The 25,200-nt window shown below is 41.5% G+C and overlaps 1 protein-coding gene and 1 long non-coding RNA gene across 4 annotated transcripts in view; one reads left to right on the top strand and one right to left on the bottom strand.

The window, feature by feature from the left end:
- The window catches only part of LOC142097132 (integrin alpha-M-like), a 75,032-nt gene that overhangs the window by 32,773 nt on the left and 17,059 nt on the right, over positions 1 to 25,200 (top strand). For all 3 annotated transcript variants that reach the window (XM_075178736.1, XM_075178737.1, XM_075178735.1), the window contains exons 7-16: positions 3,048 to 3,193; positions 5,988 to 6,141; positions 6,258 to 6,402; positions 12,437 to 12,510; positions 13,492 to 13,624; positions 15,317 to 15,456; positions 15,618 to 15,755; positions 17,154 to 17,390; positions 21,676 to 21,806; positions 22,622 to 22,776. In XM_075178736.1, the coding sequence (XP_075034837.1) occupies positions 3,048 to 3,193; positions 5,988 to 6,141; positions 6,258 to 6,402; positions 12,437 to 12,510; positions 13,492 to 13,624; positions 15,317 to 15,456; positions 15,618 to 15,755; positions 17,154 to 17,390; positions 21,676 to 21,806; positions 22,622 to 22,776 (1,453 nt within the window). The remainder of the gene's footprint in view (positions 1 to 3,047; positions 3,194 to 5,987; positions 6,142 to 6,257; positions 6,403 to 12,436; positions 12,511 to 13,491; positions 13,625 to 15,316; positions 15,457 to 15,617; positions 15,756 to 17,153; positions 17,391 to 21,675; positions 21,807 to 22,621; positions 22,777 to 25,200) is intronic.
- LOC142097147 (uncharacterized) lies at positions 15,723 to 16,284 on the bottom strand. Its single transcript, XR_012678134.1, has 3 exons — positions 16,263 to 16,284; positions 15,911 to 15,954; positions 15,723 to 15,866 (listed from the first exon to the last, which is right to left on the bottom strand). It is a non-coding gene; the product is annotated as an uncharacterized LOC142097147 (long non-coding RNA).

Genomic DNA, 25,200 nt, shown 5'->3' with positions numbered 1-25,200 from the left:
GTTGTTGGTAGGGGAAGAGGCTTTAATGTCGAATCTTGTCAAGACCTTGGACAGAGATGGTCATCATCGGGATTGGGGTAGGAGGGTTGATAAAAGATTTAAATGTAGTAAAGAAGAGTTTGGAATTAGAAGCCTTAGCAGAGATAGGAGATTGGCTTCTAGTATGTATTTTTGGCAGTGTTCAGATCTTTTCGATAGGAGTGGTATTTAGCAGTATATGTCAGGAAATCATGAAATATACAAGACTTTCTCCAATTATCTGCTTTGTAGGGGAGTTTTTGAAGCAGTGTATTTCCTTAGTGTTTTCTTAGTATTTAAGAAATCAGGAACTTCCCAAAGTCTGGAGAAAGCAAGATTAAGGCAGTGGCCATCCCAATGAGTAGAAGAGTCATTTCACTGAGTCTAGGAAAGGAAGTTATAGATAGTAATTTAGAGGCAGAAGGAGAATATCGATAATTGATAAGGATGTTGAAAATCACCTGTGATGATTGCAGGGATGTCACAGATAAGAAATGAGTAAGCTGATCAGAGAAATATTCCAGGAATTGTTGGTTTGGTCCAGGGGACGATAGACCACAGGAACACACAGAGAGAAGGGGTTGAAAATCTCTCTTCAATTAAAACATTCCCTAACTGACTGATTCCCTTTCTAAGTGAATCAAACTGTCCAGAAGGACAGTGGTATAATCTACACCCATCAGATGAGACCCACATTTTCAGATACAAACACTGACCATAAAGAAGATACTTCCCAGAGATCCAGTTACATGAACCCCAGGTGTCAGATAGAAATTCAGAACATAAGCAAAGAGTTGTAGTTTTTTTCAGGTAAATTTAGTGAAATATATTGTTGTCTAATATTATCACAATACAATGTCTAGTTATAAGTGTGCAATGTACTGCCTGTGCCGATAATCCACTTTGACCTTTTTGTGTGTTTTAATTAATTTGGAACATTTAACACATTAGCTTTCCTTATCAATTCTTAGAAATAGCATCACCATTATGATATAATTAATCTCAATTTCAGCATAGTGTGGCATGTGAATTTTGGTCTGAAAGACACTTAAAGAACATGGAATAAAAAAAATAGACATGTATGAATAACACATGATGCTCTCCTGGATCACAGTGTTGCTTCCAAACAACAAGCCGGTGTCTATAAGGAGGTCAGAACTCTAGATTACATCCCCTCCTCCATCTGAAGCGGACAGGCCTCCGCTCTTCTTCTCAGTGAGACTCTATGAAGTGTGTGAGCGCTTAGTTAGAGTCGTGCAAGAGTTCTAGGTGGGAACCTCACTGATTGCTCACATTACATGTTGGGGAATAGCTGTCACTGAAGCGGACAGGCCTCCTCTCTTCTTCTCAGTGAAACTCTATGAAGTGTGTGAGCGCTTAGAGTCATACAAGAGTTCTAGCTGGAAACTCACTGACTGATCACATTGCATGTTGGGGAATAGCTGTCACTGAAGCTTGGAGGTTAGCCTGCTGAGAGCCATGAGGCATCACACCAAACAAATTAGTAGCTCAGGTGGCTCTTCTCTGAGTAAGTATGATGCACAGTCACTGTAATGTAGATATGTGTTCATTTACTGAGGACAATATGTTCATGTAAATAAAATTCATAATATTGTTTTGATTTTAAGACAAAAAAAGGGACCAAAAACTATTTAATTCCCAATATAATGCACAGATGCCCGTTCATTAGAATAGAACTGAGAAGAACACTCACCATACAGAGAAAAGAGAATAAAAATATTGTGTAACAAACAAGGAACAAGAGGTCCATGAACAGAACCCAGGAACAGGCGTCGTGTGTTGGAAGTCAGTTTGTTCATTGTTCACTAAGATTAACAAAAGAAAATAAACTGAAAGCACAAAGGATGAAACACTGGGTAAAAAAGTAACAGAAATGTATTAATATAATGTAAGGCAGTAAATTGGGGCATACAAGGGGGTTGGCACATCTCTCCTGGCACAGACTCTAAGGGGTATATTTACTAAACTGCGTGTTTGAAAAAGTGGAGATGTTGCCTATAGCAACCAATCAGATTCTAGCTGACATTTTCTCCAGTTCTATACATTATCACCTGTGCACTAAATGTAAAGTTGTATTTTTAAACTGTTTTATAGACGTTGTATGGCTTTGACTATGGAATAGTGAATAAAAAACAATTTATTTTGATGTTGAAGTACTAGTCCTGAGTGGTGATTCTCTTTAGTGTTGTCTGTTGAGTGATCGCAAAGAAGAAAAGTAAAAACAAAATCATAGGATGAAGGTAAAATATGGGTAAAAAACTATATATTTGGGAGAAAAAGTTCTAGCGGGATAGAGAGATAGTTGACCACAGTGGAATGTGTTTCACCGGTGTCTCTGGCTTCCTCCATAGACCATGAAATTACTAGTCTTTGATTTATCTGCCTTGTTGACACTCGATAAATTCTTATCCCAGTCTTCTGCCTTCTTCCTTGTGCCTCTAACCAAGCTGAATCTCCATTTGATTTTACATAAAACTGTTTGCTACGTCTTTACTTCATGTTCCGTCACCTGAGTCTTTTCTTTCATTTTCTTTTGGATCCGTCGATCTACCAGCTCCCGGACTGAGCTATATGGGAAGTTTTTTCTACATTTCAATGGGACATTTATTGCTGGATTTCCAGCTCTTGGTGTAATGGTTTTCATACAGTTAGCTATTAAAATGTATCACTTTTACTTTAACAATTTCTGGGGGGATTTGCCTTTAAGCATATTGCCGTTTCAAAGTAAGCTGTCAAAATCGCCAAATATCTGCGATTTGCAAAAATCACTTTTTGATACATTTGCCCCCTGGTATTTTATAACTTTCGCATTTATTTGATGAGTTATTTTAGTTCCTCTTACTAGATAATGATACAAAACTAAAATAGTAATGCATTAACTGTTAACTTTAAATAATCCAAATTATAGGGTGATCGAATCATAGAGCGGTCCAGCTTTATAAACGATTTACTTGAAATCAGTTGCTATTCATTGATCTTAATTTCTCCGTAATGTCGTCTCCCTCCAGTTCGCACTCATGCAGTACGCTACCGATTTCGCAACGCATTTCGACTTCAAAAAGTTTTCTGCTGTGAGAGATCCTGCGCGCCTCACTGAAAATATTAGACAGCTTAGTGGAATCACCAAAACTGCAACTGGGATCTACAAGGTGATGTAAGTATTTAGAGGTTCTTTCTGGTGCGAACATGAACAATGAGCTAACAGTCCATTGATGTTGTAGTAGAATGGCCCAGGTGTAGTATCTCTGCTGGTTACAGTGCATTACACAGGGAAACACAATTGGAAGCTGGTAATGGGTCTCTGGAAAGTGTTATTCGTATACAGTCAGTGATCACTTTTTCTGCTACAGTTATGTCCCGGCTCAGTGTTGAGTACAGTACATGACTACTGAACCAACATGTAATAGTATGGGCATAAGATGGTATTCAGAACGAGGACAAAGATCTCCCACCATTCTGTGCTGATACATGCTACTTATTGATAATTGATTTCAGTAGAAATATATTTCTTCTATTGAGTTTTCCTTCTGAAAGACAAAAAAGTTTTTTACACAAAAAGTTGAATGGACAATTTTCATCTCAGTAGAAGAAATTCAATCCCTGGTGATGTCTCTTTGGACCTCACATAATGGGCAGGATGTTAGGGCAGTAAAACATCACTGGTTAAAAAAAATTAGAAAATGTTTTACGTTTCAGAGCTGGAATGTCTTCCCGTGAGTCGTTCTGGTTGGAGCCTGTAAACATGTTGTCACACATTGGGGTCTTAGCCACACTTACCATGTCCGCCGCTGTGATATCACGGCTAGCTGGGTTACTCCTGGTTGCCAAGTAATCATCTCTCTGCAGGTGCCCTGCATTTCCAAAGTGCTCATCCTTCTGCAAGAATTCTAAACGGGAACACAAACTAGTCTGTGATTCGGGGCTTTTAGTATATAAAACTTCAAACTTCAACCAAGCACAAAGTCTGATCTAACTCTGGCATTACGAGGGAAGGCTTTTGAGGTTGTTCTTTGGCTGTTTTGTGTTTAAGCTGATTGCTGGATTTTCCTGATTTGGAACTTAGGTTGATATCTAAAATAAATGAATATATATACATATAAAATGTGGTTTTGTGTCCTGAATCTCTTGCATTTGTAGTGCCACAAGTGTGCATTACAGGTACTGGTCCCCTCAGAAATAGAAAACGATTGTCCCGATCCTACTATACTAAATTATGTCCCCATAATGTCATTCGTAATGACAGACAAGATGCTGTTCCAGCCGCCTCAGCTGTGTGAACCACATCTACAAAGTGGAGTCTTGTCATGCAGTTTGGCAACCCGTCACCTCTTGTATGTGACGGTTTGTACACATCCCGTGTACAAATGTTTAAATGTTGGAGTATACCACCACGTGTTTAATGTGCAGTTTGCTTTTAGTAAATCAGTCTGTTTCCAAACCTCGCATCATCAATGTTACCATTAGATACCTCCTGTCCTCAATGACTGATGCAGTCTTGGTCCTAACTTACATCTCACAGAGAAGCAGTTATGGTTTGTGTAATCATCCCATAGACATAAAAGCTCCTCACTCATATCAATGCCTGAACCTTCCATTGATCTGGGTACTGTCCACTGCTCTCTAGACCCAGAGATTATTACTTTCTCAGCAGGTATTAATCCCCAGGCATACCTGCCATCCAATACTGGCCCAGACAGCTACCTTCTGAGGTACACCCCATGAACCTTGGGCTGTACAGTTCCAATAGCCTGTACCTTCCACTGTCACTATAAATATATATATCTCGTCATCCGGACTTGTAAATGTGGACCCTGTATTATAGATATCCTGTGGTCTTTGGTCCACCTAGGCCTCTCCTCTTCTCATCTCCACCAGGTATAGAGCCTACCCACCATAGAACATAAAAGGGCTCCCACTGCCTTACCGGAGATCTTACACAGGATTGCCTCTCCATTACATTTAGCTAAAGTAATCTTAAATGAAAACTAAATTTAAATTGAATTTAATTACTGAAGTACCACAACATCCATCTGCTATGCAGCCGTGCATCCTATACATCTCGACAAACTCACGTGAGCCTGGGATTGCTGTAAGTAATTGCTCTCACACTCAGACCCATCAGCCCACCTCCATAGTAATTAACTCTGCAGGGGGTTCCTGCCTTAGAGCGCGCCTACATAGGGCCCACAGACTATACCATTTACTCTCCATGTGAATAGACTTTAATTTTTAATTTAAGGCCTTTGATATAATAATAACAAATCTGGGTCTGGAAACCAGTTGAGAAACGAGAACACCATTATCTCACTTATCATTATATTAAAAGTATAAGCACGATATTTATGAGTGAATTATTTCTATGATACGTTTGTCTGACAAGGGCACATCATATACAAAATTAAAGGTCTTAGTCTGTAGATGTGTTGGCAATACACCTGTGGACCTGCTGTTTGCTCTAGAAACTGTGACAGATAGTGAACTCTCCCTGTGCACCTGCTGGGTGACCTGGAACATGTGACCTGCTGGGTGGTATGGAAACTGTGACATTTATTTCCAGTCACATTAATCAGCGTGTCTTGCAAGGACCTTGGCCAGCAATGTAACTTTAATGGAAGAGCTTATAAATATATTTTAGTGTATAAAGAAATTCTTTAGTTTCTTTAATATAGTGATCGATAATAGTTATTTATTCATTAGTCTCCATTGCTAAAATTTCAACATGTAATGTAGTGTATAAAAAAGTTATTGAGTTCTGTTAGTAAAACAATTTAATCATTACATTTACAGTTTAATTTAAGGTGGCTACCACAGAGTTTCTCTAGTATACATGAATGAATGGATGAGGGGGTCAAGACAGTGTATATGGTGAAACTGTTGGCATTGTGTGGCTACTGTGTCCTAGACCCTCCACCAACAGAACAGATTTTTTTTTTTTTTTCTCTCGCCAGATATGAGCTATTTGTCCCCAATGCTGGATCACGCGACAGAGCCCAGAAACTTCTTATTGTCATAACTGATGGAGAGATAAATGGTGATGACAAAACACTTGAAAATTCAGTTGCAGAAGCAGAAAAACAAGGGGTTGTTAGGTTTGCAATTGGGGTAAGTATCATAATACAAAGCCACGTATTCATAAAGAAGACCACTAAGAAATCTGTTCTGTAGGACATTTGTGATAGGATGCTGGGTTTAATCATTGTTCTTTGATTGGATCACAGGTGGGACGGGCCTTCACAAATCGTGCGGCTTACAAAGAATTACAAACGATTGCATCATCGGATGACCGAATCCTGCAAGTCAATGACTTCTCAGCCCTCAGTCAGTTCCAGAATACCCTGCAGGACAAGATTTTTGCTATTGAAGGTAATATGATCATGCCTCTTATTACTTTCTTCCACTTCTCCACCAGTTAAGATCATTTACTCAATAATCTTAGGTCACTCGTGAAACGTGTTTGACTGACCTGCAGATGTGTCTGACTTTTGTGTAAAATGTCCCTTTATATATATTTATATATACCTACAGATGGATGTGTTATCTCTGACCCCGATATTACTCTGTTTGTATTGTCTGTCTCAGCTGCTGAGACTCAGAGCTGTCATTAGGGGGGGGGTATGGGAGGTGCAGCTCTATGGGGCTGTTACGAGCCACCATCGCCGCAGCTCATCTGTTGTTTCCTCTGACCACGTCCCAGTTCTGTTAATCACTGCTGTGGCCCGGCCAGAACTTACAGCCGGGTGCATGCACAGGGGTATCTGATTAATCAATCAGCCTCCTGTGGCTGATTTAGGGGGCTGTTGCCCTGATGTTCTAATTGGCCAATTTCACTATATAAGGCAGGGAGGACTTAGCCTCCCTGCCAGTTATAGCGTTTCTGTGCCTCACATTGCTGACCAGCTCCAGTCCTGTGGATACTCTGCCTGATTCCTGTTGTGACCCCCTAGCTTATTTCTGGACAATGCTTGATCTCTGATATCCCCTGACCTTGTTTTTGTTTATTGGATTCTCCTTACCAGCCCTGACCTCTGGCCCATCCCCGTTTATCCTGCTTGCTTCGGACCCTTGACCCTTCGACTGAACCTGACTTTATTCTCTGTTTTCCTATTACTGCCTCCTATCTTGGTGCTACGGTACTGCATGTAAACTTCTACTTCACTAGGGTTGAGATCTGGGAGCATCCAAGTACCTGTGAGTACAACAAGCTCTATGGGAGAGGCGGCTGCTATTAGCGAAGACCTCTTATACCTGTTCAAGAAGTTCATATCAGTAGACATTAGCTGTAACTTTGTAACCAGCCCAAAAAGAATATTATTGGAGGACACTGCCTCGATGGACCCCAGTCAAATGAGTCCTAGTCCTGTTCATGTCCTAGCTGGCCAGATTCAGATCCTATCCCAAGTGGTCCAGGAGCTTTCACTCCATTTATCCACTCAGGAGGAAGCCTCAATGTCCTGTCAGACCACCCTTGCGCCGCAGTTGAGCCCAAGCTTAATTTACCAGACCAATTCTCTGGGGACCGAAGCCTAATCCACACCTTCAAGGAAAGTTGCAAGCTCTATTTTCATTTAAGACCCCATTCCTTGGGATCTGAGTAACAAAGGGTTGGTATATCAGCTTAGGTCTAAGCAGTCCGTTGATGCATTTTTTTAACACCCTGTGCCTTCTTTATGGTGATCCAGATCAGCTGAATCACACCTAAGGTCCCTGAGACAAGGTTAACAGGCTAATGAAGAGTACTGTGCTGAATTCAGACACTGGTCCACAAATAGCGGGTGGAATGACCCCGCACTCTACAGTCAATTTTGCCTCGGTTTGTATAAACAGACCAAGGACTCCCTGGTGCAATTTCATTCACCAATTACTCTCAAGAGTCTCATGCTGTTGGTGATTAAGATTAAAGAAAGAAAAACTGAGAAGGAAGTATTATCATTGTCCATTATCCCTCCAGTCTCCTATTATGCACCTCTAGGTTAGTCTGAACCCTTGCAATTGGGTGCTTATTGCCTTTTTCCTAAGGAAAGCTCAAGACGACACTCTCTCGGTCTTTGTATGTACTGTGGCATCAAGGGCCATCTCCTTCGTTCCTGCCCTAAGAAGGGGAGAATATACCAGGACTAGGTATTGAGGAAGAGGAGTGCTTAGGTCTTCAGATAATCTTTTCCAAACATTCAGTTTTGGTTCCTGCCCAGATTGCTTTTGGTGCAAATTCCACCTCTGTCTCCACCTTCTTTGATAGTGACACAGATGGTAACTTCCTTGATGTGAAATTCATCCAGACTTTAGGAATTTCCTTGGTCAAGTTAGAATCAGTTATCACTGTCTGTGGTTTGAATGGAAACCCCTTGACTGGAGGCAGAATCATCTCTAAGTCTCCACCTCTGCAACTTATGGTGGGTACCTTCCATTTCGAAGCCCTCCCTTTCTGCCTGATCTCATGCCCTTCTGTTCCCCTGATACTAGGGCATCCCTGGTTCCAGTGCCACAATCCTCATATTGATTGGAAGAAGGGGGAGATAATTCATTGGAGTACAGCCTGCTTCTCTACCTGTCTGACCTTATTCCTCTGGGTCTTGCAGCCATGTTCCGAGTAGCTTCTCATTTCCTACCAGGATTTCCAAGATGCTTTTTCTAAGAAGAAGGTGAACTTTCATCCTCCCCATCTGGCATATGATTGTGCCATTGACCTCATCCCTGGCTCTAAGCTACCTAAAGGTAGATTGTATACACTTTCAATCCCAGAGACCAAGGCTATGGAAGTGTATGTGGAGGAAAACCTGCCAAAAGGGTTTATCAGACCATCTAATCCACCAGTAGGAGCCGGTTTTTTTTTTGTTTCCAAGAGTCTGAGACCATTCATAGATTTTCATGACCTAATCAAAATAATGGTCAGAAACACATATCCACTTCCCTTTAACTCTGCTCTTTTTGACCAGCTCAAACAGGTCACTATCTATTCTAGGATTGATTTGCAGGAAATGTATAATCTCATCTGGATTAGGGAAGGGGACATGTGGAAAACCACCTTCAATACCCACTTGGGTCACTGCCATTTGATCTCTGCAATGCAGCCGCTGTTTTCCAAGATCTAATCAATGACATCCTGCAGGATTTCCTGGGCCAATTCGATGTAGTCTACCTTGTTGTCAGCTTGATCTATTCCCAGTCCCTGCACAACACCACCAGCATGTCAGAGAGGTAAATTCTCGCTAAACTCGAGAAGTTTGAGTTCACCAAAGTGGCTTTACTGCGGTATGTCATCTCCCCTTGTGAGTTCTCTATGGATTCCAGCAAGGTCCATGCAATCCAGGATTGGGTGCTGCCTACGAATTTGACAGTCATTGAAAGCTTATTGGGCTTTGCTAACTATTATAGGAGGCTCATCCATTTATTCTCTTTACTATCTCTGACACAGTCAATTGGTCTTTGATCTGCTTAAAGGCTCTCAAAAGTGCCTTCATTTCTGCTCCAGTTCACAGACTCCCGAATCCAGAACTTCCATTTGTAATTGAGGTGGACACTTCAGATGTAGGAGTCGGTGCTATCCTTTCCCAAAAGGATCCTCAGGGCCATGGGCTATACCCCTGCGCATATCTCTCCCGGAAGTTCTACATAGACCAATTATGATGTAGGCAATCGAGGGTTGTTAGCTACCAACTGGGCATTCGAAAAGTGGTGACACTGGCTTGAGAGAGCAGCCCATGTGATTTCAATATCCACTGACCACAAAAATCTCCAGTACATCCAGTCTGCTAAAACCCTGAACTCCAGGCAAACTCGATGGGCTCTCTTCTTCACCCGCTTCAAATTCATCATTGCGTTCCAACCGGGGTCTAGGAACATAAGGGCAGATGCTTTGTTCCGCAGTTTCATCTCCACTTATTTCTCAGCTACTGAACCCCATCCCATTTTTCCTACTTCCTCCATCATTTCAGGCTTGACTCTAGAACTGGGCATGACTCTTCACAATCTTCAGAACCTGGCACATACTAAAACTCCTACTGAAAGGTTGTTAATTCCTGACCACCTTAGGATGGCGGTACTCACAGAGTCTCATGAAAGCAAAACCTCTGGACATCCTGGAATTTCCAAAACCATTGAGAATCTGCCATGTGTAGTGTGGTGGCCCTCCTTGCCTGATGATGTCAGAGAGTTTGTGCTTTCCTGTGACATCTGCGCAAGGAACAAGTAGTCCCGTAATTGTCTGGTAGGTCCACTCATGCCTCTGTCTGTTCCAGAAAGACTCTAGACACACTTATGCATGAACTTTACTGTGACTGGCTATAACACCATCTGGGTAAATGTTGACCGGTTCAGTAAATTGGCCCAATTCATCCCACTTATGGGGTTGTGTGTGCACGGACCTTGGCTTCCCATAAACATCATCTCAGACCATGTCTCTCAATTTGGGGCTTCCTTCCGGAGATCTATCTGTACACTTCTCGGAAGGAAACTCAGTTTGTCCTCGGCTTACCATCTGCAGTCAACCTCTTGAGCACTTTCTACTCATCAATGTATCAAAATTTCATGACGATTGGGCTACTCTGCTCCCATGGGCAGAATTCGCCTACAACAATGCCTTCCATTCATCTACACATGTATCTCCTTTCTTCTCCAACCATGGTTTTCATCCTCTGGCAAACATTTTGGCTTTTCTGGATCCCTCAGGTCTGTCTAATGTTTGCCATACTGCTGTTCACATCACACGGATATGGAGGAAGGTTCATTTTGCCCTCAAACAAGCCTCTTTTAGATCTAAGCACTTTCATATCTACATGGCAGACAGTGCTCTATTAAGGTTGGTGACAGACTCTGGCTCTCAACACGAAACATCTAACTCCGGCAACCCTGCAGAAAAGTTGGTTCCAGGCTCATTGGACCTTTTGTCATTATTAAATAAGTTAGACAAGTGGCCTACAAATTGGATCTTCCCTTTCTCTTAGAATCTGTAATAGCTTCCATTGTTCACTTCTCAAACCAGTCTCTTCATCCAGCAAGTTTAGGCATCATCGGGCACAGAGAACTCATCCTGTCTCATTCTGAGTGGGACCCCAGGTTGGAAAATAGAACAGGGACTGTGTAGCATTATCGTGGTCAGCCCTGTCCTAAATAGGGCAGGCCCCATCATTGCTGTGTCTCCTGGTGGCTGGCTCCTCCCCTGGGACCAGCCAACAATGAGCTGCCTTCCTTTCTAGTCCCACATGCCTCCCCTCTGTCTCCCATCCTCCACCTCTCTTCTCCCAATCATCCCTGCTCCTCCTACTTCCTCTCCTCCAGTCTGTCTTCTGCTCCCCCCTTCCCATCTTTACATGTGGCTGTGGACTACCTCCTGCTACTTGGAAGATAGATAAGTGACATGGGGTGATTACTGTGGATGTGTGTCCCTTTTTATAATATGTTTGGAGTGTTAATTGTAGTATATGGGGCAGGTATTTTATATGGGGTGCAAAGGCAGTCTCTGGGCATGTGCTAATACTAGTAAAACTTTTCCTACAGTAAGTGCAATATACAGAATATCTCTATCTCACAGTATCTGTGCTGTGTTTTTCGAAGGACCATTTTCTCTCTTTTTCTGTGACAGAGGGCATGTGCGAAGGTCTGTGGAGTATGTGGGTAGGTCTGTCTAGCACAGGGGTGGGCAAACCTGTCCTCAAGGGCCATATCCAGTTCATGTTTTTAGGATTTCTGTCTGTAGAAACAGGTGGGATAATTACTGACCCAGCCAAATAGATTAACTCAGCTGTACATGATTAAAGAAATCCTAAAAACATGAACTGGATATGGCCCTTGAGGACAGGTTTGCCCACCCCTGGTCTAGCATGTGGTGAGGTCTCAGGGACATGTAGGGGGCTTTGATGGGCATGTAAAGTGCATGGGTGGACTTCTGGGAGGCATATTGTTGCTCAGGGTGTCATTGTTCCATGCACAACATCAGCGTATACTGTACCGATGGGGGATGGTCAAAGAGAAGGGCCCTGCCTGTTTCATTTATACCGGGCCCCACAATCTCTTATGGCAGCCATGCTGAGAATACTAATCACAGGACAATGTAGAAGTCAAGTATGAGGACCCACATAACAAAAGAGCTCACAGGTGTGGCCTAATGAAAGGACTGACGTGATTGTGATGTTGTCTAATGTCTTTGTGGTCATGGCTGACTGGAGGTCTATGGAAAGAAATAACTGAGGTCAGGTAAAAGAGGACGCTGTCACAAACTCCTACATTTGTTCATACAGAGATGGGTATACTAAAACTTTGTTTGGCATACACTTTCCTTTATTCTAGGCTCAGTCAAACAAAACATGTTGAGGATAGAGTGCCTTTATAACCTACATACTTCTTACAGATCTGATACTGTCTGTCCTAGAAGTTGTATCTGATCTCTCTCTCTCTCTTTCAGGGACACAGTCAAGTGCTGAAAGTTCTTTTACGATCGAGATGTCTCAGGAGGGATTCAGTGGGACCCTAACACCGGTACATATCAGAATTAGTGTTTACCTTGTGGCTATCATTCCATTAATCCACTCTTGTAGAAACCTGTATAACTGCTTGTAGGTCAGCAGATGTCCTTTATTGAGCTATCTGCAGGATGCACTGGAGCATCTCTGACCTTACAAGGTTCAGGATAATAGGACAATCATTTCTGTATCAGTAACAACGATACAAATTACTCCACTGTGAGGTTCCAGGTTCCACCATATTGCCAAACCAAACACACACAGAGCGCCAGAATGATTCTTCACTGTCGCACTATACCTAAGAAGATGTCCAATATATGTCTATACCACAGTATTGATGATATGAAAGTGCTGATATTCAGAGGAAATATTAAAACTTAAAGGAGAAAAAATAATTGTGATATCAACCCTTCAATGCTTGTTTATTGCTCTGTAGCATCTAACTAACTCACTGAGCGCTAAACTGTGCATCTCATGATGTTTGGATATAAATCTAATGTTGATGTAACCTAAGGGAAAATAAGGACCTATTTCAGCTGGAGCATCAGGTTACAGAACCGGTGGTAGTCAGCATATCGATGCCGACTATCCCGACAACAGTTCCCCCGACATGATGACTTCCGAAGGGCTTCCCACCCTACAGAACAGTCAGGCCACACACACTGTACTATCAAAGCCACTAATGCACAATTAGCCCTAAACTGCCATGATGCCCGATACTAATCAGATCAATACCGTGTTTGGCAGTAAATGTTTTCGGGAAACAGCGGCTTTCACTTTGTGACTAATATGCCATAAAGTAACAAGTCACAAGTAAAGCCACATTGGACACAGATCCTGACCCTTATCCCATGTGTCTGTACTGGTTGGATGAACTCATATTAATGTTGTGTATTATTATAACATCTCTTTCCACAGAAATGATTCCAGTTCGGATATTGCAGGAAATCTCTACCTTTTCTCTCTGCCTCTACTAACCATGTTTTCTCCTCCTAAGGAAGGGCCAATCCTCGGGGCAGTTGGAGCGTACGACTGGTCAGGGGGGGTATATAACTACAGGAATGGGCAGCAGAGTGGTACCTGGATAAACACTACAAAGGGCGAGACTGACATGAGGGACTCCTATCTAGGTGAGAACATATGTGTGGTATAGAGCAGTGCTGAGTATGGCACTGTTGGTTATTAATGTGATATGAAATTATACTGGGCAGGCCTGCTCTAGTGGTTATGAAATATTACTTGGTTGATGACACAAGGCCTCCTCTGGATCACTCTCTCTAAAGCAGTAGATGCTATCTCTTCACCCACCAGGGTACGACCCTGACAACTCCTCCCTGACTTGCCCAGACATAGATAAACACACAAACAGATGGGGCAACTCATTTGGCACATTTACTTTTAGGAACTAAGAGAAAGGATAATATGATGGATTAAACTGGATAATGAGTGTAACACAAGAACACGGTTATGTGCCCTTGGATTGCAATGCAGATGAACTGAACACGGCATTCCAAGACCACGTAGCAAAATTTAGGGGAAGGACCAGCAATAACCTTCCACTGTCCTGAGTGGGGGCTTCACTGATCATGCCCCTGACCCACTCATGCTCAGTGGAGGGCCCCTTAACTTCCAGGGCCCATAGAGGACAAACCACCTGCTGTGGTTTAAGTTCTCCCATTGAATGATAGGGAAATTACTCCCACAGTAACATTTAATTGCCAGGGTCAATAGCAAAATTTAAGTCCATGTGAAGGAGCATGCGCAGGACTACAATCTGGGTTAGGCTATGTATATAGGCATTAATGCTTGCTCCCTGTCCCATTTCCTGTAGCTTAGGATGCTGGGAGACGTAGTTCCCCAGCAATGAATCACATAACTATGCACTGACACTGCCCAGGCTACAGCCTGCTTGCAGATCATAGATGTCAACTTTCAGATTCTCCCCTGTGGAATCTCCCAAAGGTGAGGTCTAGTGTCAAGTGCAGGGGGGGGCATTTCACTGCAAATTGCATCATTTTAGCCCCTCCTTGTGGAGAAATGCAGCAATTGCATCATCGCTCTGTGGGGACAGGGACAAAATAAATCGCAGCGAATAATGTCATTGAGGCCCCTGTCCAGCAAACTTCACTAATAAATGGGCAGGATCTGGGAGAAAGACATGCTCTCTAGGGGGGTCTGAGAGAAAGGCCTGCTCTCTAGGGGTCTGGGAGAAAGACCTTCTCTCCTGGTAGATGGGGGGGTCTGGGAGAAAGGCCTGCTCTCCTGGGGGGGTCCGGGAGAAAGGCCTGCTCTCCGAGAGGGGGGGTCTGGGAGAAAGGCCTGCTCTCCGGGGGGGTCTGGGAGAAAGGCCTGCTCTCCGAGAGGGGGGGTCTGGGAGAAAGGCCTGCTCTCCGAGAGGGGGGGGGGTCTGGGAGAAAGGCCTGCTCTCCGAGAGGGGGGTCTGGGAGAAAGGCCTGCTCTCCGAGAGGGGGGTCTGGGAGAAAGGCCTTCTCTCCTGGTAGAGGGGGGGGGGGGTCTGGGAGAAAGGCCTGCTCTCCTGGGGGGGTCCGGGAGAAAGGCCTGCTCTCCGAGAGGGGGGGTCTGGGAGAAAGGCTTGCTCTCTGGGGGTAACAGTGTATTTTACCTCCATTACAGCTTTGAAGCTTAATGGTCCTTTAAATTTTATCAACCTCATAACTAAGTTATGAGGATGATATGAGAACATATGCACTAATTGATAGCAGGAGTTCTGTGTAGTCAGCGGCCAACTGAGGAACCCATATCCAGCGATGAAAACCTGATTCAGGCTTTTGATTCATGGAATATGTGTCTGACATCTCCAGGTTATGCCGTGCAGCAAGTGAAAGATGACCTGATCGCGATTGGTGCCCCAAGATACCAACATACTGGGAGGGTCCTGATCTTCCGAACTGACCCGAGCACCTCACAATGGTACCAGAAGGCTACAGCTCATGGCGACCAGGTGACTTGGGAACTATTTTATCATGAAACATATTTAACAGTTCTCCTATATTCAACCTTGTATAACATGTTTACAGATCATATTTTAACATAACACAAACCAATTACTTTCCCCCAATATAAGTAGTTTCCTCACATTTGTGATGTACTTTGTCCTTTCAGATTGGGTCATACTTTGGTTCTGTGTTGAGTGTGGCCCGTGTGAAATCCTCCCAATTTCTCCTTGTGGTTGGGGCCCCAACATATTACTCTCAGAGAGCTGCAGGTGGTCGTGTGTACCTGTGTCCCATCCCTGTTCAGGTGAGACCTCCATTAGAATATACCTGTGTCCTATCCCAACTCAGGTGACACCTCCATTAGAATATACCTGTGTCCTATCCCTGCTCAGGTGAGACCTCCATTAGAATATACCTGTGTCCTATCCCAACTCAGGTGACACCTCCATTAGAATATACCTGTGTCCTATCCCTGCTCAGGTGACACCTCCATTAGAATATACCTGTGTCCTATCCCTACTCAGGTGAGACCTCCATTAGAATATACCTGTGTCCTATCCCAACTCAGGTGACACCTCCATTAGAATATACCTGTGTCCTATCCCTGCTCATGTGAGACCTCCATTAAAATATACCTGTGTCCTATTCCAACTCAGGTGAGACCTCCATTAGAATATACCTGTGTCCTATCCCTACTCAGGTGAGACCTCCATTAGAATATACCTGTGTCCTATCCCAACTCAGGTGAGACCCCCATTAGAATATACCTGTGTCCTATCCCAACTCAGGTGACACCTCCATTAGAATATACCTGTGCCCCATCCCTGCTCAGGTGAGACTTTCATTAGTAAATGTAATACAGTAGTTGTTACTTAAGATGATGAGAGGAGTATATGCACTAGACATAATATATATAATGTTTCCTACTGTGGATTTGGGATACACAGGTGTGTCTGGTTTCACCAGACTAATCTACCTGATAATCCAGTTAATGAGATTAGATGACAGGTTGGAGGATCAATTGATGGGGATGTCAAAGATTCAAAAAGTTGTAGTTGATCAAGGGTTTTCCGAATATGGGGAAATGTTACTACATTCATCTTTTTAATTATCTTTTTATATCAATTTGTATAATGTTTTACTTATTAAAGGGGTTCTCTTGCCCACATTAATTTATTTTAATAGTTGTTCTGTTTATTCTTATTTATCAACAATTCCAGCCTTGATTGATCAGTATGCAGACAGTGTACACCACTCAGCTGCCTGACAGTAACCATATAATGGCTCTACAGACCCTTGTGTTCGTGCAGCTCTCGTGTCTGTCTGCTATATCGTAATGTATGTGTACGGTGATCTAAGCTTCCACTATAGTGTACTGTTATATATTACACATTCCAGTATATAAGAGAAAAGAGAGATGCAATGAAAGAAAGACAACGATTAACCTGGAGGGACGAGTCGTTCTCATGTTGCTTTATAATTGATGTCAATGGCTTTTTCTTCATTTTTTTTTCTCCCATTATTCTACCTCATATTTTTATTTATATTTGTTATCAATGTTACTAAAACCATTTTACAACTGTTCCTCTTTCTTTGTGTACTGTGAAGTTAGACCATATATAGCTAAGGTCAATATTATCTATATATTTTCTTGAGCATAAATGGCAGAAAATGAAGCTGATCTGAGTGTGTTTGGTCCCAGGTCACGAATCCTCGTATTCCCATGAAGAACCTCGTCACCTTCACATGTCCCCAGACCCTGCAGGGTGAAAGCAGCCAGTCTGAGGGTCATTTTGGTTCTGCCATCTCCGTTCTACCAGACCTGACTGGAGATCAATTTCCTGACCTGGCCATTGGGGCCCCCTGTGAGGACAACAATCACGGGGCTCTGTACATCTTCCCAGGCCAGTCCGATGGCTTCAGGACTTCATATATACAGGTGAGAATACTGCAAAGACTGTCATCAGTAAATATCATTAACTACAACCCAAATAGAAGACGAAAAACTAAAGTAGTCAAAATGTAAATCACACAAGAGTTAAACTGAATTGTGTCACATAAACTCCACAAAAATTATAAAAACATAATCAGTACCAGAAACTGTAGTTCCTGCTCCAACTAATTGTAAACTAGTTCTCTTCAAAGTCATCACCAGAAAGCTATTATCTAAATCAGGACCTAGAAATTTATCTCTCAATTACAGGTAAAAAAAAACAAACAAACCCTGCAACACACAAAATCTTTCAGTACAACATCTTTGACCCTTAATTTTCATTTTTGAGTAAACAATCATCTATCAGAGATTATTCCCAAAATATCTCATTCATTAATATCTATAACCTTTCTTGTTTCACAATGGATACAGCACAAGTACCTCTAGCTTTACCCTACTCATGACTGTTGCCATGAACACTCAAATTAAACTAACAATCAGACTCAATTTGCACTGAAGTCCATTCCTCAAAATGATCTCTTTTTGGAATAGAAAGGAAATATCTCTTCTCAATGATCAGATCTGTACTGGAAAAGCCTGTGAGATCCATATCTTACTACTTTTCATCACAGTCATCTCCATGGCGCTGAATCTCAGCAAAGAGAATATCCATCAGAATCATCTCCATCTCACAGGAACTCAGGAATGAGAACATCCATCAGAATCATCTCCATCTCAAACAGAATTCAGAAATGAGAATATCCATCACAAGCATCTCCATCTAACAGGAACTCAGAAATGAGACCATACATCTGAATCATCTCCATCTCGCAGGAACTCAGAAATGAGACCATTCATCAGAATCATCTCCATCTAACAGGAACTGAGGAATGAGACTATCCATCAGAATCATCTCCATTTCACAGGAACTCAGGAAAAAGAACATCCAACAGCATCATCTCCATCTCGTAGAAATTCAGGAATGAAAACATCCATCAAAAAGCATCTACATCTCACAGGAACTCAGAAATGAGGCCATCCATCATCATCAGCACTCTACAATTGGGAACAAACATTAATAAAACAATACTGGGTAATACATACAGACAGATAGGTAAGAGAACCTTGCTCGCAAGCTTGCAATCTATGAGACAATTGGAGTTTGATACACAACGGCACGTGCTACATTATATTGCACATTGGACCAGCTAGAATGCAAAGGTAAAAGTATTGAGTGGGCTGTGTGATCAGTCATACAGCAATGTTGGTCAGAGGGTTATTGTCTTGTGTTAGCTGTGTAGAGGGTGGTAAAAGGGTAACCTAGGGAGATTAAAACGGGGGTTGAGGAATATTAAAAGCTTGCCTGAAGAGGTGGGATTTCAGAGAACGCTTGAAGGTTTGAAGACTAGAGGAAAGTCTTACTATCCGAGGGAGGGAATTCCACAAAGTGGGTGCAGCCCGAAACAAGTCCTGTAACCGGGAATGGGAGAATGTGATGAGATTGGAAGAGACACGCAGATCTTGTGCAGAATGGAGGTGTCGAGTAGGGAGATATTTTGAGACAAGTGAGGAAATGTATGTCGGTGCAATTTTGTTGATGGCCTTATATGTTAGTAGAAGAATTTTATATTGGATTCGTTGAAATACAGGCAACCAATGTAGAGACTGACAGAGTGACTCAGCAGAGAAAGAACGGTTTGCAAGGAAAATCAATCTAGCCACTGCTTGCAAAATTGATTGTAGGTGTTCAAGTCTGACTTTGGGAAGACCAGTAAGGAGGAAATTGCAATAGTTGATGCGGGAGATGATAAGTGCATGAACTAAGGTTTTTACAGTGTCTTATGTGAGATTTATGCACATTCTGGAAATGTTTTTTAGATATATGTAACATAATTTAGATATAGAGTCGATGTGGGGAATAAATGATAGTTGTGAGTCAAGGATTACACCTAGGCAGCGAGTGGGGTGGGATTTATGTTATCAACACAAATAGAAATGTCAGGCAGGAAGCTTCTGTATTTGGGTGGGAATATTAATGCAGTTTTTGAAAGATTGAGTTTGAGTTGGCGAGAAGACATCCTAGATGAAAGGGCAGAAACACAGTCAGTAACACGAAACAACACAGATGGTGAAAGATCAGGAGAGGATAGATTAGAATAATCTCCATCTCGCAGGAACTCAGGAATGAGAATATCCATCAATATAATCTGCATTACACTGGAAGTCAACAATGGGAAGATCCATCAGAATCATTTCCATCTCGTACGAATTCTGGAATGAGAATATCCATCAATATAATCTGCATTACACTGGAAGTCAACAATGGGAAGATCCATCAGAATCATCTCCGTCTTGCAGTATCTCAGGAATCAGAACATCCATCAGAGTCATCTCCTACTTATGTTTCTCATCAGAAAATTTTCTGGCCGGACCTCATGTATGAGACCTATTAGCAGCTGGAAAATTCAAATCTTCAACCGGCCCCAGTGCTTGTCAAACACTTTAACCAGCATGAGTCTTGCCATAGTAAAAACATTCCAAGATGGTCAGTTTTGGTATCTGTATGGAGAAGAGGTGCAAAATAGTGTGCTGTCTCCAGGTGTTGTGAAACTACAAGCCCCAGCATGCTTTGCCAATGGATAGCCAGCTGATTGCTGGAAGGGCATGCTGGAACCTGAGGTTTCACAACACATGGAGAGCCACAGGTTGGCCAGGCCTGTACCAGAGGATACCAGCCAAGCGTTTAGAAGCTGTGGGGCTCTTTTTAATCATCTGCATTGTGAGGGCCAGAACAATGATAGTCATTGGGATCCCAAGAGTGGCAACGTTGACATCAAGTGATCTTAGTATAATTGATAGGTTTCCCTATGATCAGACAACAAGACATAATGGAGGACATTTATAAAGGAGTCACAGATAAAAAAGGTTCTAAAAATTAGTCTCAAATTTAACACCTCATGAATGTTAAAGATCTACAGATTGGTCATGTCCCACAACTCAGTCAGTTTGATGCAAAATTAGTACATAAGTAAACTTGTGAGGTGGGCTACTACAAACATAGATACCTGGAATATACATTCCGTCACATGACTTGCAGCCTGGGGGGCAGGGCTGGAGTTTGGGAGACGGCGTGTTGAAGTGGGCTGTGAGTTGAAAAATATCTTCCCACATGAGCACAATTTATTTTATCTCAAATATATTCAGTTCTGATAAGCTTCTGAAACGTTTACATATATAAAAGAGCTACTACTATTGGTCCTGTAAGAGCTACAATAACAGGGGCAGAAGACATACAACTTGGACACGATTCATATATCTTCTTCATAATCTCTACTTGTACTATGTGTTTTGTGAGCCATTTTACTTTTTGATAAAAGGAGCATCATAAAATCCTCTTGTGCCACAGATCTCGATTAGTGTAAGTGCTCCAAGGTATCCAACAAAGTGCAAAGGTTTTCAGAGAAGGATGATGCCATTTCCAAAGAAATTTTCACCAGTAGTTTGAAGTATTTGGCAGAATGAGGGCGTTCCTTGAGGAGCACAGAGTGGGAGTTTAGTCTTGCAGAGCAGTGAGCAGGGCAAGATTATTGAGGTGACGGGGTGGAAAGGGCACATTTTAGTGGTGTATCTAGCTGTGCAGAGCTTTGAATGGGCATTGCCATCACTTAGAAGGACTTCTCCAACTCTGAATTGGAGGACATTTGTTATTGTCCTATACTCTAATGGGTCATGTTTTGCACCTTCCTGTTGCACTTCGGTGTAGAAACACATTTATTGGAGCACTTTGCCCAAAGTTTGACAAAGCTTTATACTTACAAATGACAACATGTAATAAACACTTTCCGATGTCCCCTCACTCTCATGATTTATTTCAGATATAAATGAAGAGTTTTTTAAGAATAAAACAGAATTTTTAATGCAATTTTTTAATGATAAGGAGAGTAATGAGGAGTAAAAGGTTGGACTTTGATGTGATGGTTACACCGTTGCACATGGCACCTCTTTTCCACTACTCCACAAACCTAGGTCCACTTCTAGTTTCTGGGAAGTAGAATAGAGTAGGAGGAGAGTAGCTGTGTACCTTGAAGTGTGCAGGATGGACTATTGTTTGCACTGGCAGACTGGTCATTATGTAGATCCAGGACACTTGATGTCCCTCTTTATTGTCAGCTAAGCTCCCCATGCTTCACTCGTGTGCTTTGCAAACTGTGTGAAACATCTCATTTACACTCTCTCCTCTGTCACATTGTGGACTGGTTTCCTATTGTCATCGTATATTCTTCTTCCCCAGCGTGTTGCAGGAAGTCTCTTTACAAGCCGCATGATGTTTTTTGGAAAGTCGGTGGCTGGCAACCTGGACATGACTAAAGATGGTCTTCCAGATCTTACCGTGGGGAGTGAAGGTCGAGTCCTTATATTGAGGTTAGAGTTTAGTTTCTATACTGTGAATTAAATTATTCCAATTTATCATTATCATCATTTATTTATAAAGCGCCACCAATTCCCCAGCGCTGTACAGAGTATATTTGTTATTCACATCAGTCCCTGCCCAACTGGAACTTACAATTTAAGTTCCTTAACACAGAGATACAGACACAAAGACAATAAGGTTAATATTGTCAGCCGCCAGTTAACCTACTAGTATGTTTTTGAATTATGGGAGGAAACTGGAGCACCCAGAGGAAACCTACTCATAGACGCAGAGAACATACAAACCACACACAGATAAGGAACCCCTGGTGGGGAATCAAACTCATGACCCCAGTAATCTACATAATATCCCTGTTTTACCAATTCTACTCAGTTGAAATATCGTCAATTACCTGTTATGAATCTTCTTCTCTGATTTATACCTATCTCAGAGAACATTGTAAACACATTTTACAGTGACCTTTTCTCTTACAATGTAGCTTCAACCTGATATTGAACCGTTGTTTTTAAATGTATAGGAATAACGTCTTCTGCCATGTTAGATTTATTGTATACTTTACGCGTCTGTGATCTCACTCGGTTACTTAAAATGTCTCATTGTGTAATGTTGCCCATAATATTATAGTGCTTCTATGATTTCTGCGTAGGTAATTCTGCCTGTGGATTGTACAGTGGTTCTTTATGTGATGTCACTCTGGATCCTATAATGGTTTATTGGTTTTTGTATAAGTTCTGTTCTTGTTTCTCTGTGTGATGTCATCTCTCAGTCACTCATCGGTTATTCTCGTTCTTTGCCTCTCACTCAGCTCTCGCCCAGTCCTGGCTGTCTCAGTATCGATAAGAATTGAACCTCGTGAAATTCCGCTTTCGTCCTATGAATGTTCAGAATCCAGTAGAAAAGACCCTTCAACAACTATTAATGTGTGTTTTACCAGCGTACTGAGGAGCATCAGTGCTACAGGTGAGAGTGGAAATGAGTATAGACTGGGGAATATATAGGGTAACAAGTGGAGACTCTGGGGATGAGGGTAATGGTTTGTTTTTAGTAGAGGGTGCCACTACAGAAGAATAACAAAGGAAGATGGGGGTTTGCTAATAGTTGGGTGACACCGGAGACGGAGATTATAGGTAGATGTGGGGATTGTAATAGAGAAGTGTCACTAGAGATAGATTAGAGGGAGAAATGGGGTTGGTAATAGAGGGGTGACACTGGAGAAGAACATTAGATGAAGATAGATAACTGTCAATAGGGTAGAGACACTTGAAGATTATAGAAAGATGTGGAGGTGGTAATAGAGGGGTGACACTGGAGAGGGAGTTTAGAGTTAGAGATGGTGTCGGAAGGTTGAGGAATAGGTGGAGCTTGTAAAGTGGACCTGTCGAATACCCATAGTGCAAGCATCTATTTTATGTGCTAAGTCAGCCTATAAACTGAGCAGGATTAATAAAAAATGTTGGTTCATCCTACAAAATGTCTGCTTCCACTGTGAGTAGATGATGGATTTAATAGATGAGAGAAAGTGTAATTCATTAGGACAATTAGATGGAAGGTTTTATATCTTAAATTGATTAATTTAGAATAGATTGCCAGGGAGACAATTGTGAAGTATTTTATACCCTGTAACAATATTTCTAGCAACAAGAGAATCTTCATAGGTCTACTGAGGTCCAGTGTGATAACAATGGTATGAACCATAAAATTATGGAGCGAAGGATCAACGGGCATAATTGGCCAATTAAAAAAACACAGCAAATTACTAAATTACTATAGGTTTATAATATCCCATGTAATTAATTGTAAGAAAATATCACTGTGCTTATAATAAAAATGCTGTATATGTGATTGAACTCCGTAGACCATGAGTTGATATATCTGAATATCACATATCATATAGATATATATATTTATACAGAGAGAGAGGGGGTATCCCCGTGTCATTACAGTCTGTAATTAACAATATACAAAATGAGTCAATTCTTATATCCAATGTACTGAATCTCCAAAAATCAGTACTCCTGAACAACAATAGAAATGTCAGTGATATATTAAAGAAAATAATATGAAGATACATATTGTGAAAATAAAGACATTATACCTTTCATCAAAAGATAATAACATGAAATGTTTAAAAAGGTTGTTACTCCATAACATAGGATCCATATGAGATGTACAGAAAGAGTATTATTCCTTATATGGTGCTGAAATATAAAATGTCAAATAGCAAAAACACAGCAGCTCTATCAAGAGAGCAAATGAAAAGAAAGAGCGCTAAAATGTCCAGTATGTGAGACTATATAAGTTCTTAAAAACAACTAGTATAAAATAATAAGGTAGATAGTAACAAGAGAGACAGCGTGCCAGGTTATTGGAGTGAAATAGATAAACATTATATAAATATAATCTCAAACTTTACAAAAAAAAACAAATATGTATTAACAAATCAAAATAATGATAATTATTTTTAAAATATGCCTTACAAACTTAACATAAAAACACAGAGAATACAGCCCAGATAAATAGTGGATAGAGCTGAAAATATTAGCTCAGACTATATAATAATGACATAAATATTAAACAGGATATAGAGAAAATCTGATATAAAGTTATTTGTGTATATGGGGACTAGTGCAATTTTATTTTGTAGACTTTTGGGACTGCCATGGGCACTAGATTTGCTCCAAGTTTTGCCAAGATATATATATGGGTTTGTTTGCACAGGAGTGTATTTGGACAAGCCAATTTAGAGCAAATCTAGTGCTTTGTGGCAGATATATTGATGATTTATTTGTCATTTGAAAAGGGGATATTTCTTCTACTATGGAATGTTGAGCCGCATTTTAAAGTCCAGAGGAGAACAGTATAGTAAGAAGTGCCATCAGTTACACATGCTGTTCTAAGGTACCGTTCCCGTTCCCTATAAAGACAGATTTTTCCTGCAGAGGGATACCCCTTCAGAATTTCGAAGGTCTTAAAGACCAACACAACAAGCCTTTAGGAAATATCCTCCAGTCCTGTAATGATACCTTGGACCACTGGGTCTTTTAATGGTTTCATCATCAGCTAACAACTTCTTCAGAGGAGTTTCTGTGTTTTCCACCCAGGACTCATGACATTAATATCAGGAGGTCAACTCTGATAACAAGAACGGGCTCCATAATGAGAGCTTGTGTGTGATCGTACTGATCTCTGATATGTGCACTCTATGTGTTGTGTGTGATTGTACTGATCTCTGATATGTGCAGTCTATGTGTTGTGTGTGATCGTGCTGATCTCTGATATGTGCAGTCTATGTGTTGTGTGTGATCGTACTGATCTCTGATATGTGCAGTCTATGTTTTGTGTGTGATCCTACTGATCTCTGATATGTGCAGTCTATGTGTTGTG

This window comes from Mixophyes fleayi, chromosome 7 (genome assembly GCF_038048845.1).
Source record: "Mixophyes fleayi isolate aMixFle1 chromosome 7, aMixFle1.hap1, whole genome shotgun sequence".
Lineage (NCBI taxonomy): Eukaryota > Metazoa > Chordata > Amphibia > Anura > Limnodynastidae > Mixophyes > Mixophyes fleayi.
Note: the sequence above shows the minus strand (reverse complement) of the source record. Positions and strands in the feature narration are given on the sequence as shown.